The sequence below is a fragment of the Accipiter gentilis genome, chromosome 21 (genome assembly GCF_929443795.1).
Source record: "Accipiter gentilis chromosome 21, bAccGen1.1, whole genome shotgun sequence".
NCBI classification, from domain to species: Eukaryota; Metazoa; Chordata; class Aves; order Accipitriformes; family Accipitridae; genus Astur; species Astur gentilis.
The window spans coordinates 12,328,090-12,345,087 of NC_064900.1; the positions used below are offsets into that span (position 1 = coordinate 12,328,090).

At 46.1% G+C, this 16,998-nt stretch overlaps 1 protein-coding gene across 1 annotated transcript in view; it reads left to right on the forward strand.

Annotated features, from left to right (window-relative positions):
- The window catches only part of CD96 (CD96 molecule), a 28,730-nt gene extending 12,061 nt beyond the window's left edge, over window positions 1–16,669 (forward strand). The window contains exons 5-14 of the mRNA XM_049824320.1: window positions 878–933; window positions 3,217–3,307; window positions 3,684–3,860; window positions 5,115–5,168; window positions 7,663–7,737; window positions 10,329–10,406; window positions 12,256–12,336; window positions 12,976–13,065; window positions 14,229–14,352; window positions 15,429–16,669. Of these exons, the coding sequence (XP_049680277.1) occupies window positions 878–933; window positions 3,217–3,307; window positions 3,684–3,860; window positions 5,115–5,168; window positions 7,663–7,737; window positions 10,329–10,406; window positions 12,256–12,336; window positions 12,976–13,065; window positions 14,229–14,352; window positions 15,429–15,537 (935 nt within the window). The 3' untranslated portion in view covers window positions 15,538–16,669. The remainder of the gene's footprint in view (window positions 1–877; window positions 934–3,216; window positions 3,308–3,683; window positions 3,861–5,114; window positions 5,169–7,662; window positions 7,738–10,328; window positions 10,407–12,255; window positions 12,337–12,975; window positions 13,066–14,228; window positions 14,353–15,428) is intronic.
- The last annotated feature ends 329 nt before the right edge of the window (window positions 16,670–16,998 follow it).

The following is a 16,998-nucleotide window of genomic DNA, read 5'->3' on the forward strand; positions in this document are numbered from 1 at the left end:
GTTTAAGTTGGAAGGAGAAAAAATTACAGATCTTCTAAGTAATCCAGGGGCTGCACTTGTTTCCAGTCCAGTTTTAAGGCTCAGACAGGGCCAGAAGCACGATTTATCCAAGGCTTTTGAGATTTCCTATATATTAGCACAGTTTCAACAGTCCTTACTTAACAAGTCAGTTAATATTACTGCAAACCAGTGATCCCAATGGCTAATATAGAAATGCCAATTTAGAGAGGCTTACGGTACTCGGTATATTTTACCTATACAGTCAGCCGCACCTAGAACCAAAATGCTGTGAAAACAGAAGTGAACACTTGTTTCCGTTTCTTGTGGATGTGGTCATCGGAGACCTGCTGCTCCGATGCGAAGGTGAGCTCTGGCAAGGCAGGAAACGTCTGTGGTGTGACACTGTCACACATCTGCCCGGGCGACAGCGTGTGGGTAGCTGGTACCCAAAATCAGTCAGCTTTTGGGGGGATGGCGAAAGCCTTTGCAGATAACTTTAATTGGCAAACGCCCTGAGGAACCGATGACTGGGGAGTGTTTTATTTCAGCAGGCCTGGGAAGGGTGGCTCTGCTGCCGGAGCCGTGACCGCGTGATGGTTTCAGCTCGTTTCTCCAGCAAAGCCGCCCAAGAGTGGTTTAGATAGGCAGTGAAATACATCATGGATTTTGTGGTAGTAGCTGCTGATAGATGGTTGTAAACCACTTCCTTGACCTCAAACTGGAGCTGTGCAAGCTTTTATCTAGCTAGGTGTGTGGGTGGATGTAGGATTTAATTTCCACTCTTTTTACGAAACAAGGCTGTTAAGCCTTATTAGAAGCTGTTACCGTGACCACCTTCGGTATCCATTTCACGAATACATTTCTGTTTGCTTTCCAGCCTACCCTGAGATCTCTGTTAGGCTGCAGGAGGGCTCAGCTGGCACCACGCAGAAGGTGAGCAGTTTTGGAGCGAAGAGTAATGCCCGTGACCGCAACCGAGCCACCCCTGCAGGGCCAGGCAAGCTAAGCTGAATCAGACATAGCCAGGACCTCCAAACTGACCGAGCTCACAGGGCGACGAGCAAGTCAGTGAGTCGATGTCAGCCGTTCGTGCCCTTTCTCCTGACCGATTCCCACCCCCACAGCAGCGAGCTGCTTCAGTGGGTACAAACTGGAGCTAGCTAAGTGCTTCTCCATGGTGTAGGCAAAATCTGGGTTTGTGTTAGCCCTAGGGAAGGCTCCGGGACAGGACTGAGAGGCTGTGAGGAGCTGACGATGTTGCAGGGGGCTGCGATGGTCCCTTTCCCTCCCCATCTGCCGGTTACCAGCCGGCAGCCTCGGGCTGCCCTTTCCACGCTGCTTAAAATCCCTCTCTGAAGAAGGTCACCCGCTCCCCAGGATGCTGCTCCGAGGGCCCAGGGAGGAGCGGGTGCTGTGGGAGCAGTGGTGGGCACCCACGTGGCCCAGCGTGTGGACAGAAAGGTGATGATCGTGTCAGGCGCGATGGGTCGTGCTGCAGGCAGAACTCAGCTGGAGCAATCGGATGCCAATGGAGCGACTGGATCCAAGTCTGAGGGCCCCGGTTTAGAGCTGGGGAGTTACACGAGTGTTTTGGGGCTTCTGTTTTAGCACTTGCTTTGTAATGCCAAAACCTAAAGGTCTGCTGTGCCGCACTGGCCATACTTGGCATAAAACATATTCGTGGCCCATATGACTGACTAGCAAGCCACTCTGGCTACTAGCTATGGCGCTTTGCTTCCTGTTGCATCCTTCCAGGTTGAAGCTTTTGATCGGCGAGCATCCCAAATTAAGACAGTTTTCCTTGGAAACAGCGTTTGTGGGCAGGCAGAACCTTTTATTAGCCATATCCACCTGCTTCAGACAAGCCATGAGTCAGCTGGTTCTGCAAAACTGGTATAATTTTCCTGGTGACCTATTTCCAGGTGTGGTGTTGGACATTGCAGGCTTTTGTCTGCCACTGTCCTGTTGAGCAGAGCAAGGGGTGCTGCTATCATGGGACCAGGCAACAGAAGCTCTTCCAAGAGCCTCTGTCCATTCTTTACCTCCAAACAAACACCAACTCCTTTCCTTCTCTTTTCCACCCTTTCCTGTAGGGCTTAAATCTACTTTGGATGTCAGATTTGTGTTTCTTTCATAGGAAGCATTTGTAAAAATACTATGAACTAAAAGTGCCTGAAAAATAACGGAATGTTAAAAGAGGGGAAAGCAATTACACTACGAGTTCAGAGGTTATTTGCCACGGCAAGGAAAGAGTTTCAGCTGAGTAGTTTCAGTCTTCATACTGAATGATTGACTTCTGCTGGCTGCAATGCATCAAGCTTGCTTTGAACTAAATGTGTGAACCACTTTCTTCGAAAGTGGGAGCAAGAGGGCTTTGTGCTGCATGAGTAGCACATGCTTTTTTCTTTTCTTTTCTTTTTTTTTCCCCTTTGTTTAAACAGACCAGGCAATTTTTCTTAGTGCCATAAGCTGCTAAGTAAGTGTAATTGGGAATATCCAGGCAGCATGGGGATGAGACCTCCCACCCCGCTAGTGCCCAACCCTTCATCCAGCCTTGATTTTGAGGTCCTTCCCATCTATTGCTTGACAAGAAATTAAATTGAGCACAAACACAGATTTGTAGAGCAGCTGGCATAAAGCCAGGTCTACTGCATCTAAAGCACGGAATTCCATGGACTTCTAGAAACCTCTTACCTATCATGCCCTCTACAAAGATATCTTAATTTTGTATAAGCAACGTATCATTGTGCTAGGCAGTCGTCTTCATGGGATTTTTCTCTGTATCTGCCTAACGAAGGAAGTATTTACACGGCATTCAGAAGGTGTCTCATTCTGCCCCCGCACACCATGCTCATTACAGATTCCAGTGTTTCTCCATGTGGGTGTTTGTCACTGAGGCACTGGGCTGCAGGTGGGAGGATGGAGGTTCACCCTGTATCTCCCCAGCCACAGCACAGGACTGGAGGACGTTGGAGCCCCATCACCCCCAACCTGGCGCAGGGTGACGGGGGTGTCCCTGGGCTCTCATTCAACGGTGCCTGCAACCAGAAAAATGGGGGGGGGGGGGGGGCGGGGAGAAACACAATAAAGAGGAAGCGAGTGTTTCCCTCCCGGGGGGGATGGTGAGTAAATAAGCTCTGTCCATGAGGGATTTTGGAAGCCAGCAGCCGGGTGAGGAATGAGAGAGGCTAACGACTGGCTTTTACTGCTCCATAGCCTAACGTGAGCTGCGTGGTGAGGAAGGTGTTTCCCAAGCCAAGCCTCGTGTGGTACGTGGACAGAGCGAGCCTGACGGAGCAGCCCGGAGGTAATGCCACCCGTCAGTAGGTCAATGGCGCAGCTGTAGAAGCGGTTCCCAAAAAAGCGGTGGTTGCTCATCCGCTCCTGCCACGGGGAGCCTGTAGGCATCCGTCTGGGCGAAGGGGAGCTTCAGGCCTCCCCAAAGGGAACTGCTGGCCAACAGCCGTGACCATAGCCCCCTCCAATTGCCAGTGGTGGGAACGACGGCTTGGCGTAACCGTGCTGTTCTTGCCAAATCTTTGATAGCGTCTCAGCAAAGAAACCTGCAGCCGTACGAGCTTGCTTTTCAGTACCGATGTTTTGCACAGTTCTGATTTATAGTTTGGAGTGTAATGAGAGGGTCTTGCGGCTTTTCTTTTTGTTTGTTTGTTTTTTTCCCCAAGAAATTGCTGTTGAACAAGAAGACTTGCAAGACAGTGAAGGTTTCTATCAGCTGAGATCAACACTGGTGTTGCAAGGGACCCAGCAGACACATAAGATATTCTCGTGTGCATGTCTGTTTTCCTTCCTCGGGAATGAAACATGGAATATTTCATCAGAAGAAATATTTGTTTCCTTCGGTAGGTTTTTCATAGATAGGATGCATCTGAAATGTTAAAACATTAAGAATACCAGACAGACGTATTCTCTGTTCTTTAAAATACTGAAGAAACGCCAAGAGTATGAAAGCTTTATTGTACAAGTTCATCACATAGCTTGAACTTTCTGACAGGTTTTTTTAGTTCAAGTCTTTGCTTAAGCCTCTAAATGAGCTAAGAAACTCCTGCACAAACAGAAGATTCTTGCTGTATGTTTAGGCAGTAATTTGCTGCACTTCCCATACCCAAAAATACACTAGCTTAGCCACATGGCACCAGTGAGCTATTATAATCATGTGTTTCTCACTGAGTGCTCCTGGCAGAAAGTCTGCATATGTGCAATGCAGCTCTCTGGAAAATCAAACCCTCAGCGTCAGGGCTATGTTGTACATCTTCAGTGAAACCTGCAAAAGGCCCCTAAAACAGTTCAACCATTTTGGACCATGGAGAAACTCGCCTATAACCTGTACTGTTAGCTACGTGATTAGGGAAGCATGGAGAAATACTGTCCTAAGTAGTTGGTGAAAGCAGGAGACGTGGCTGTGCAGAGGTTTATGGCCTTTCTGAGGATGCAGGGTGGCCGGCGAGAAGGGCAGACTGATCTTTAGCACCTTCTTGTGCATGCCTCCTCTTCAGGTGCAAATCCATAGTTACACCTTTTTTTTTTTCTTTTTTTTTTTTTTTTACTATGCACGCTCCTTGCTGCACAGATAATGCAACTGAACTGCTAGCCCCTTAGCAGCCTCCACAGGTACCTCACGTACCGTGGTGACTACTTGCAGCTCAGCTGTGTTCACTTGTGGCTGGGGATATGCTTATTGGTGTGTTTTTCCACAAAGAAAGACTGCATCAAAAGCCAGAGCTTACTCCTCTGGAAATATAGCTTTGGAGGTAAGGGAGATAAAAGATCATTTTTCTCCAAAATGATTCATTTCACCCAATTTGCAGTTTTGTAGAAATATATTCAAATTGGAGAGCCGTCAATTAAAGCAGTCTACGTTCTTGCCTGCAGGCTATGCTAATGCTAAGATAGATCCACTCTGTATAAGAATGTTAATATATTTAGATGTGACAGAAATGAAAGAATTAAATTAATTCTCAGCTATGTTCTGTGAAGGTGCCATACTAATGCACAGTATGACACAAACTCCAGACTAAATTTTCAGCCTCTATAACAAAAGCCTAACTACCTTTAGGAACTGCTTTCATCTTTCTTTTTTTTTTTTTTCTTCACAGACAATAAGTCTAATGAAACCTCATCCAAAGCTTTTACCACCATGGCTTTAGAAGGTAGGATAAATTAGAGAACAAAATAACTTGGGTTATGTTAGAGGTGCGTCTATAAATTCCTAAAGCTGTTGGAGAAATGTTTTTGCAAACTTGGTTCTGGATGAGTAGTAAGGTACCCCTTTCTGCAGCTATGACTTCAGAGAAAATACAATAAACAGATATTTTGGTGGTGTAATCTATCATAATTAAGCCCAAGCATAATTAAACTCCAGCCTCGAGGGGCACAATGTTATTTCTGAATTTCAGCTGGCATTTGAATATAGCTTTTTCAGCGCCGAACTGGTAATTAAAAATAACAGCCCTACTAATGGTTCTACCTTCTGCTTAAGTCCACAGCCAAGATCCTCAACACTTTTGCCTAATTAAAGAACCGATGGAACGTTTCTTAATTTGTGTAAATTTGGCAAACCTGCGCTCTGCCCCTGCAAGTTTGTCTTATTATCAGCTTATGGCAGACAGATAAATCGTTCCCTCCACACCTCAGCTGAAGCCCTTTGGAGATGGACACTGCACACTCTGCAGAAACGTCCTGGCAGCTGGGCACGTCTCGACGTGCCCCACTACCCTGGTCTTTAGTCAGACCTGCTGCACCTTTGGTAAGGAGTCCTTTTATGTCGGCCAGATACGACAAAATCCCTGTTAGCACGGGCGAGGCTAAGATGAAACGCAAACAGAAGAGCAACACTCAGAACAGTCAAAGGAGGGACAAATGCTTGCAAGGGAAAGCCGCCGGAGGGTCGATGGTTACCTCCTTACACTAAGCTCCTATCTGCAGAAGGTCGGTCCCTGCCCGACGCCCTCCCAACATGCCTGACCAGAGGAACCGTCTGGCTGCCTTCCCAGATATGGTTTTTTAATGGGGTGTGTGAGCTTTCATAGATCATCTCCTTCATGGAGCCCTTTGGGGACATTTAATCCTTCCTCCCAACCTACTCAGGGGCTACTTTGCCTGACCTCCTGGGGAAAAAAAAAAAAAAAAAAAAGTCAGACATCTCTCACTCAGGATGTAAATGCTGCTTGGGCAGGATGGTGTCTCCGCTGTGCTTGGCTGGCTGGTTAACAGTCCTTTAATTACAAGGAATAACTCCCTCTCCTCCTCTCTGAGGACTCGGTGAGCAATTTTCAGTGCAAAGTGTTCCTGAAATTTCCTGTCAGAGTTGCAGTTTCTGAAGTGCTTCATGGATGGAGCTATGCAGGTGCCACCACTGGGTCATATATATTATTTCAACATGCATGCTGATAATGTGCATCTGTTCGTGTGGGATAAAATTATGTAACTCACTTCTGTTTTTTGAATTGAGGTGCCAGGGGCTCCAATAGCTTTTTCCCCCAAATCTTTGTTTCCCTAGGGATTTCACAGCGCAGTCACCTCAGGTGCTTCTTGTTTCTCAATGGACTACTTGGCTGAGTTGTGCATTGAAAGATTATTTGGAAATTAAGCGTGATGCACTCTCTCACTCTTGAACCTTTGAATCACCCACTTTTCTAAAGCAGAATAAACACCTTTCTCACCCTGCAGTAAAAGTGTTTGCTTTGATTTGTTATAGACCTTGGAAATTCAGCACTTCCATCAGCTGTTGTGACTACCTCAGGCAAGGGGGGAAAAAAAAAAAAGACTTCTTTATTACTCAGTCAATATATGTAGGATCTCTGCTTGACCGTTGCTTAAATGTCACGTACACAGAGCCAGAGTCGTGCCAGGGAAAGGTCAGCGTGTTCTGCTACTGACGGTACCTGTGTGCTGCTGGGTGGGAATTTGTGAGCTATGCAGTTACCCAAGAAGAGATCTGACATAAATCCCGCTAAAACTGTCATGTCAGGGCAGCATGTAAAATGGCGTGCTGAATATCACATATTATATTTCTGCCTTTTTATAAAATGGAATAAAACCCCCTATACAACTACGGGTAAATTTGTCCTGTTATAGTAGAGAGGTGCATGTGATAGAAAAGTTAAAACCACCACTTTTCCAATAGTAGCGCATCCTTCCCATTCCTTAATGACATAAGATATATAACACCGCTTTACCAGAGCATGCATATGGATAACTGTATAAAACTATCTTCAGCAATTGAGAGGAAAACCCTCAAGTGCAGGCGATCTCCTGGGCTTATACGGCTGCCGCATGTTGTCAGGACCATTTCTGGCAAGGCCCTGGCTGGGCGGGGGAGCACCCCCATCGAGTCCGTAATCCACCCCACTGCAGTTAAACTGAACCCTGTGTATAAAAACATAAATAAATAACGCACACGGCTAACCCGCAGGAAAGGGTCAGCGTTAATAACGGCAGCCGCCTCTGAGTGCCCCTTGAATTTGTGGGATGTGTTTTGAGCATTTAACCTGAACTCCAACAGCGGGATTGCTGCTGCAGAGTCTGCATTTACATAACAGCTGCTGCAAGCTTTTTGATCCAGGGTTTTTTATGATTTATTAATGTTATTTTTAAAAGACCCTATCAACTAAATGTGATACCGTGTAATGTGTTTGTCTTTAGAGCACCGGTCGACATCTTTGGCCTCTCCGGATTTCACAAGTCAAGCAAGCTTGGCCCCCGCTTCCACAACACAAGGTAAACAATTCAGCCAAAACGTTTTCTCTGTTGCTTCAAGAACGTAGGAGAAAGATACATAAACGCAATAACCATCTTGCTTTTTTTGTAGCAAACAATGTAATGTCCACTGCAGCCCTTTCCCTACTGCATTACACACCAGGAAGTCCACAGATCAAAGATAAATATATAAGAAAATGCTGCCTTGATTTCATCTTATTTAATGCTCCTTTTAGGATGCATGCATTAATTCCAGCAAGTGAACAGACATCGAATATATATTTTTACAATACTTATTCTTTGTATCTCTTTAATTAAATAGCATACAAAAATAGAATTATATTAGAGCTAGAAAAAGTGCAACCCAAACATTAGAGCACAGGAGTACCAATACAAAGCCCCGATAAACAAAATATTTACAGCAGATGACTCAACTTGACGATTTCTTCTCTGGGCTGGTGACACGGAGGCCAGTGGAGGGCAGGGTACCTCACTTGGAAGGGTTTAACCTCAGCTCCCCAGGGAGAGGTACGGGCACCAGAGGCTGGCATGCACTCAAGAGCATGGCAGCAGCCTGAATTGAGAGCAGGGGAAGCTGTGAACCTTCTGATCCCAAAATAAAGGGTTGATGCCCGCCAGTCCCAGCAAAGTGCATTTTCTTACAGTGCAGCCTGTCCGCGAACACTTTTTTCTTTAAAGTCTCTTTCCATTTTGAAGCCCAGCTGCTGATCCCTGCAGGACCGGCTGGTTTTAGGCAGCAGTCAGCGGGGTGCTGGGGCTGCCACGCAGCCTGAATCGACGCAGGCACGGCACACGCTCCCGTTTTGGCAGCAGAAGAGCACGAGGAAGAGGCAATGTGGCAAGTCGTTGTCAAACGCCATCCTCCCCTCCATGGCAGCACCAAAGCTTGGGCTCAGAAATCATCCACCCCTGAGGCAGCAGCCGGCAAGAGTGGATTTGGCCCTTGGTATTTGTGGCAGCCTCGTTCTCCCAAACAAAACAGATTGATTGCAACAGATTTTCTTGATTTCACGAACCTGTGGGGCGTTGAACGTCCTCCTGAAGCTGTGTAATTCAATCCTGCAACCTTCGCTTAAAGTAACCGACATTAGTCTATAGCAGTATTTACCCAGAGATGCAGGAGAAATGCGATGGACAGCGTGGGGGTTAATGCTGGAGGCAGATGCTGAACGCAAGGCTTCATCCTGCCCTAGCAGAGTGTTTTTGGGAGCTGAATCACTCAGTGTAAGGCCCTGGGGCATGAAGAGGCTAGATCAAGGTATGCCAGGGCAAGAACACAGATCGCAGTGGCACTGAAATTCAAGTTCGCCGCTTCTCCCGCTGCCTTCCCCTTCCCCGAAGCAGAGACACTTGCCGAGCCTGGCTGACAGCAGGGCAGCAAAGGGCTTGTCCAAGTGGACTGAAAGCCCCTCTGTCTCAACGATTTCATGACAAATATACGATATGAACAGAGAGGATTCTCCTCGCGGGATCATACACCTTCACTGGTTGAGGAGGTACAAGATCAAAGCCATAGCATAAGCTGGAGTCGAGCCATTTATCTTCTGTAAATAGCCCAGGAAACAACTGCTTTTTAACCGATGCCCTCGACGCTTCTTGAGCGGACCCTTTGGGCTGCAGCCGAGTCAGGATGCCACGTCTGCCGTTGTAAAAAGGGGTTTGGTTCAGTTCCTGTTATTTTGCAAGTTTTTAATGAAAATCCAAGAGACAGGTGGGAATTGGTACAAGGGAAGAGTGCACAGATATAGGCAGGACAAGGAGGAGGAGAGACAGAACCAAGGCTGTTAAAACCGCAGCCTAGTCTTTGCTTCGCTTCCACGATAGCTCCAACTCTGAGACCAGAGATGCTCACGCTTTGAGTGCTGGGTTACGGCTACGTTTCACCTTTTCAGATTTGTTCAGATAGCTTAATGATACTTTTCAAAAAATGAGGCACGTGTTAGGAAAGACGGACTCTTTTTAGTAGATGTGAAATAGTCCTCTTGGGAAAAGAGGTCTGCTTGCTAGCTACCACCTGCCTGTGTTTGAATATCAGATAAATAGCTAGTTAAGTGCTAGAATACTTAGCGCTTCAAAAAAAGATTAAAGGACAATGTTAAATAAGTTGGCATTTGGCACCAGGCATCGCAGGTGTGACTCCTGTACGCTAACTTCTTCAAAACTTCTCTTTGCTAGTTGGGAAAACAGTTTTGTCTCATTGGAGCCCGTGAAACCCTGTCTAAATGCTGATTTATGCGTGTTTGTTCATCACCCTACTGGCTTCAGGTCGAAACAAGCCAGTGCACTTGGAACTGCTGAGTTTCAGCTGAAACTCAGCTGAAACTCAAAAATGCATGCTTAAATGCCCCATGTGTTTTCTCAAAGTTTATTCATCCATCTCACCAAACTCCTCTGGAGTTTCTAGCTTGTGACAGACTTTCAAGCCAGACACAGAGTTGTGTCGTGCTTGTCTGAGGGAAGCCAGCATCTCAAGTAGTAGGTTACAACTGTTTGACCTCGTTAGTGAGGAAACAGGGAAGAAAGAGGGGAAAAATGAAAAACGAGCGATATGGTCCTCTACAGCAATTTTCACAAGCTTGTGTGTTTTTCAGCAGGACCGCTGATTTCTCCTGCAGAGACAAAAAGCTATACCAGCCCCACAGCATTCAGTGAGAGTTTGACAACCGCACGTGAGTAGGTGATGCGTTTCCTTTGCTTCGTAGGACTGCAACAGGGGAATTAGGAAGCCCATTATGGGTGTCGCAAGGTGCAAATGTGGCACCAACTTAGCAAGTGTTGGGTTGCAAATCTGCAGCAATCTGGAGTGTCTGGCAAAAAGCGCAGCAGCAGGTACTCAGCTCTACGTGGTCCTCGGTTTGTGACGCCTTTGCCAAGAACATTAGCTCTGCGGTGCTTATTTTCAGCTGCTAGTTGATAGTCATCACGCTGCCATGCAAAAACTACTACTAAACACGGAAAAGTTGTGTCCGAGCAGAGGCCAAAAGTCAGGTGGTGTAATCTGTACCAGCTTTTCAACACTTCACCGAAGAATTCTCCTGTTGAGTTGCACTGAGTTAGAAGATAAAGGCTTGAGTCTTCCAAGCCATCAAGGATTTGCAGTGTCAAAAAAGGAACAAAAAAACGTTTGAGTATCCTGGTTTTATTAGGCATATTTAATTTAATAATATTAAAATTGAGAGAGTTGCTAGGCAAATGTAGTGAGTACTGAGGTTAGTTTATAGATGAAATAAATTACTGGAGAAGCTATATAAAAGCACAGAGCAGCAATGAAATAATAAGATAATGTGGGGCAATAAAGGCTGGCTAATAGAACATTGAAAGGCAGCCTCATTAAAGATCAATAAATCAATTAAAAAAAAAAACCTAGGGGTGGTAGCAGCAGAAAGCCAGAAGTGACTTTCTTTTTTAACATCTCGGTTTATCTTTGTGCTTCCAGAACAGGCAGGACCTGTCAATACACTTTTGCATTTGTATGGCAGTCATCTTTTGGCTGAAGCACAAACATAGCAGCCGCTTTCCATTTTCTGAATATATTTTTGGCAGCACTCCGGTGCTTATTTACTCACGTATAACCCACAACCACGCATTTTGACCGAAACCTTGTGACAACTTCTAATGCTTCACAATCCTGCTTTTGCACAGCTTGATGGGGTTTTTTGCTTAAAAAAAAATTTTGCTAAAAGCATGCTGAATTATACTACTAGTTGCAGGAGGCACCGTGCGTTGCACCACTTGTCGGCTTCCCTACAGCCGTGCCTGCCTGCCCAGCAGCTGAGGCATGGCCTCGAAGGGTCTTCAGTCCCACCGCTGTAATTGGGGGCAATTTCAGAGTACACGGGCACCGGTGTACCCACTGAGGCATACCAGTGTGTGTGTCCCTGTGCCCTCCCAGGGCCACCGGGCTTGTACAACAGGGATTACCACTGTCGGTTCAATGCTTGGAGGCTCCAACACAAGCCATTATGTAAATAATAATAAGTAGTGCTCGGCAGCATGCTGTGTAAAGCACAGCGCTGCGGGATCTCTAAATGTGTACCTTTTTTTTTATATATAACTTTTTAAAATGCCAGATCTACCATGCTTATCCCCATAAAATTAAAAACCTAATAGAAAAGAAGAACTAATTGAATTAATGTCCAAAACTCTCTGTAAATTTTTAGAGTGCCGTAAAATTGGGCTGATTTTGGTAGGGCTTTTTAATGCATACATACATACATCCAGAGAGAGATAGATATATATATACTTGAGTGCTCAATTTCAGTCAGAACCAGCATCTCTTAAGAAAGAGATTTTCCTGGCTCTGTCTGGTTACTCATTTACATCATTTAAACAGTGGATATTTTTTCTTGGATTTATAAATCAGCAATTATACTAGAGACTTTCAGGTATCTCTGTTATTTCGTTTGTTGTTTGCATCAGAGAGAAACAAAGGGTATAAAATAGCCGCAGTTGAGCCTAATGGAGGAGTCACGTACAGGCTTGTAAGATAATTGAAGGATATTATTTCTTTTTGTACAGATTTGAACGATTCCACCACCGAATCCCTGCAAAGCCTCAGGAATGCCACGCTCTCCTCTGAGAATACAACTCTGGTGGATCGTAAGTGCCGTGGCAGCTCTGTAAACGCTGTGCCATTGTCTAGTCGCATATTTTTAGCTATTATTTCGGAAGACGCGAACATGGAGGTGGCTAGAAAAAACAGGAATGTATCCTTAGGCAGTTCTGATCTTAAACATAGGTAGCTTAGCTGTATTAGGAAAGGGAAAATATCTGTCTACAAACAGATGAAAGATGATTTTTGTGGTTCAGGCATAGTACTTGACAGAGGAGACTGAGGTTTCACTCCGTCACGGCAGAGGCAGATTCTTTGTGTTGCTGCTAAGCCACTTAATATCTTTAGCTTTTTCATTACCATCAAAGAGGAAAAAAGCTTATCATTCTTCCAGACTGCTGTGCAGCTCAATGCTGGCTTGCTGGAACATCTTAATAGGTGTTTTCTAATAGTCTGTCTGTCTGTCTTCTAATATTCTTTATTTTGATAAAAGCACATTTTTTGTCTAACACTGGCTTGCGGGCCAAAACTGTAGGTGTCTTGCCAAGTGAATTTCGACACCCTGATTCTGGAATTTGATTTCCAGTCTTCAGCAGGGTGAATAACGGTGGCTTCAGACCACAACTTCCATTAAAAAAACCACCCAAATAAGTTACTAAAAATGTTATGTGCCCATATCTTTTTAGGTAACCTGTCCTTCAGTGTCACAGACCAGCCGATTTCAGTTACCAGAGGGAAAGATTTCTTTACTACCAGCAGTCTGCTCAATAGTACTGGTGAGATATTATCCTACAAATCCTCTTCTTTCAGTGTGCTGTTGCAGTGAGCAAGAAAAGCAGAGAGGTATGAAACCCGCACCATCACGTACATTTGACCAGGGAAGTTAAAAAAAACAGGGAAAAGAGATGAAAACAGGAATCAGGGCTGCTGTGTCCCCACACCACGGGTCGTCGCAGGCTTTTTGGCATTCTTGCCTTCTCCCTGCATCCACAAGCAACGCCCCAGTGCGCGTTTTCTTCCAGCAGCAAAATTTGGCCGCTCACACTCCCGTGCCCCAGGGGCCGCTCACGGCTCGTGCAACACGGTGGACTTGGCGCCCAGCCGCGGCGCTGGCTGCCACCGTGGGTAAGACCCCGGCTGGGGGACGTACCGGTAGGACCAACCTTGCAAAGGGTTGCGACACCAGCACAACGGGAGGCGACACCGAGGCGGTATCGCCCAGTGACTCTTCTTGCTCCAACCATCTCTGGCACCCAGCCCACTGCTGAACCCTCCGCGGCAGCTGGAGGAGGACCGTGCTCTTCCTCTCCTTCCTCCCCACAGCCGGGACCCCGAGGGCACCTCTTTCAGCTGCCAGCACCCCCAAGGGTGGCTGTGCAGAAGGGGGCACTGGGGGGATCCCCGCACTCTGGTGGGGAGAGGCAGCCGGGCTGAGGCTGCGATGCTGTACCGCCAACGAGAGCCCACCCCAAAAGGCGGCCGCACCCCTGGCCAGATGTTTTGGCGGGATTTGGCGTCGGTGGCGTGAAAAATAAGCCGGCGGGAAGGAGGGCTGGGGCAGGCAGCTGTGCCCAGCTGCATCACAAGATGCTTCCTCTTCTCGGAGAAGCTTACGGGGGAACAGAGAAAACCAATGGTTTTCAGATGAAACGCTTGCCAAGCTGCGCCTGAATAATCCCGTCATGTGAACCGAGGGGTGGCTGAAATCAGCCCGCAAACCTAGTCAGAACAAAAGTGGGTTAAGTCCATAAATCAGAGCTGCAATGCTCAGGGTTTGGGATCCTCAGCCCGGGAACCTGGCCGTCCGGTGTCGATTTGGGGCTGGGTTGTCACCAGGACTGTGCCTGGAGGGGGGAGCAGCGAGCCACAGGCAGCAAGCCCAGATTTCCCTCTTCTCTGAGGGCATTCGGCTGAGCTCTGTCTCCTATGTCCCTTCCAGGTGGTGTGAGGAACGCGAAAGACAGTCGCTTCCCCTGGCCAACAGTGGTAGCCGTCCTGCTCCTCTTCTGCAGTTTTCTAATAGTTTTAGGCATCAGGAAATGGTGTCAGTACCAGAAAGAGATGTAAGTACTAGGGAGGGGAACGCAGGGGCGGGAGGGGTGGCACAGAGGACAGCACAAACTCGAACTCAGCTGTTTGGATTCACGCATTTTCATTTGAGACTACCCATAGTGCACAAGGCCTTTAAGTACATGGATCGCTAATGCCTTTTTTTTTTTTTTTTTTTCCATATGGCAGTATGAAATGTGGAGTGTTCTCAGTCCTTTCATCTGTTCTGTGGGTTATCTATAAAATAAACTTTAAAAAAAAGAGCTGTGGTGTAGCTTTGGGGTGTGAGGGAAGAATACAAGTCAATTTTTTTCCCCAGAGCCCCCAACTCCTATTAGCCTCCCTGCCAGCTGCTTTTGCTCTCTCATTTTGCATGGTTACTTGCGGACACGTTTTAATGAAATTGTACTTCTAGGGCAACTCTATTTGAGTTGTGAATAATATATGTGAAAGTAGGCTACCTGAAACTGAATCCCAGTCAAGCAAGCACTGAGTTTGTAATTATTACCAAAGTTTAATTCCCTACTAAACCACTCGGAGATCTACTGATGAAAGCAGTATCTAAGAGCCAATTATTTTTAATCTTACTAACATTGCTAAAATGTTTGAAAAATCGTGGTGATAATGAATCATTCACTGTTCTAGAAAACCCTTTCGAGACATGACTGCAAATGCTGTATATCAAAGGTAAAAATGGGATTGATTATTTTCACTGATTTGGGATGGGACCTTTCTTTATCTTGGCCTATAAATAGACACCAAAAAAAGTTATGAGTCTTTAAATATACCTTCACGGAGCAGTGTGAGCAAAAAATCACTGCATGGGCTTTGAATGGTTCACCAGGACCAAGATCTGTTCTTTTAAAGCGCTAATAAAGTAAAATCGTGAGGTGGGAGCCCAGGAAGCCAAATGAATCCCAGGAGGCGCACTGGAGCTATAGAACAGAAACGGGGAAGTTGCAGCATGTGAGAGCAAAAGTCAGGTGCTCTTATAATGACTTAGCCTCTACCTACCTCCTCCTGCGAACGTTTTGTAACCGTTTTTTACACGGCTTTTGTGTGATAGCACATTTTTTCTCTTCTATTTCAGTATGAACAGACCTCCATCTTTCAAGCCACCGCCACCTCCGATAAAGTACACCTCCATGGTGGAGTCCGACGGGCCTCCCCCATCCTGCCATGAACTGGAAAACCTGTAACGTCCCCTACGCCCCCGGTGTAGTGCTCAGAAGACTGACACAGTTAAAAGGCTCTGTCTTTAAAACAGTGACTACAGGAGTTTGGCGTTAATGACCCATATTAAAATTCAGAGTGCCTAAATGACATTAATGTTGGAAGCTGCGCACTCCTGAGGACGCTTACTTCATCCCGCCTATCTCTGTGTATGCATCACGTTAACACCACTGTGAGCGTCACCGTGAGATTACATGTGCTTAATTGGAATTGGATGATCAACTGGGAATTTGCTGTCTTGTTAATGGGAACAGATTAACACATCACTCCGCCAGCCCGCCTGAAGAGCGTTGAAGCTTTTTGTTTTACTAAATGTATGGAGACGACAGCTCTGCCATATGGACACCACGATTACACTGGAAACATTGGCTTAACACAAGCTTTTTGATACCTACATGAGCCATTCTTACAATTACTATTTTTGCTATACAAATATTGACTCCTATGACCCAATATATAATTTCCTATCCCTGTGAAACCAAACAAAAAGTAGTCAGCACCTTACACGGAAAGAAAATAGTCCACATCTGTGGTCACAGGGCTGCAGCACAGGATTGCGGGGAGGGGTTGGTGAGATGAAAGGGCACCGTGCAGACCTGCTGGGAGTGTTCACGAAGAAGACGCGGTTGCCATTGGTGAAAGTCACAAGAAAAAGTCAGCTTTGGGCTCATATACAAGCCACCTGTGGACCAGAGACTTAAGGACTGAAGTGAATAAGGACCCTAAAGACAGTGGAAAATGCCAGTCCTTTTGGAAGTGCAGTGCCTTTGAAACAATGATTACTCTCGAGTCTGCTTTTCTGAAATGATACTGATGGTACACGTGACGAGAAAAAAAAAAGAATATAATCGTTTTATTCTCCTTTGGTCTTAATGAGCTTCTGGCATTTGCTATCTTCACATTTTTCAAAACCTCCGGGGTAGTTTCCCAGGTGGCTTAAGCCCACGGATGCGACAGTCCAGAGTTACCACCATCCTGCCCAGGCTGCATGTTTCCTTGCATTGACACTACTGATTAAATGAGCGTGCCAAGGGTGGGATCAGCTCAGCCCGCTGCCCGGTTCTCAGCCAGGTCAGCAGCTGTGTGATCACTAATGGAAGGCACAAGAGCTGCAGCAGCAGCACTGCTTTTGGCAGCAGTGTGGTCTTACATTACCTTCAGCCAGCCAAGAAACTGTCCCTCCAAGCTTGTTTGAAAATGTATTGTTACCACAATGGCTTTTCTGTAATTAATGCAAATCAACTAAAATTCAATCAGGTCAAGCTTAAAATTGGTATTCTGATTTAAGAATGGGATTTGCTTCATTTACTGCTAAACACCGGTCGATGAGCATCAAGGTTCAGAGCCCTGCACTTCCCTGGACTTTAGATGAATGAATGACGTGACTTACTGGAAAGAATGATCCGACAGACGGTCTTAAAAAGTAT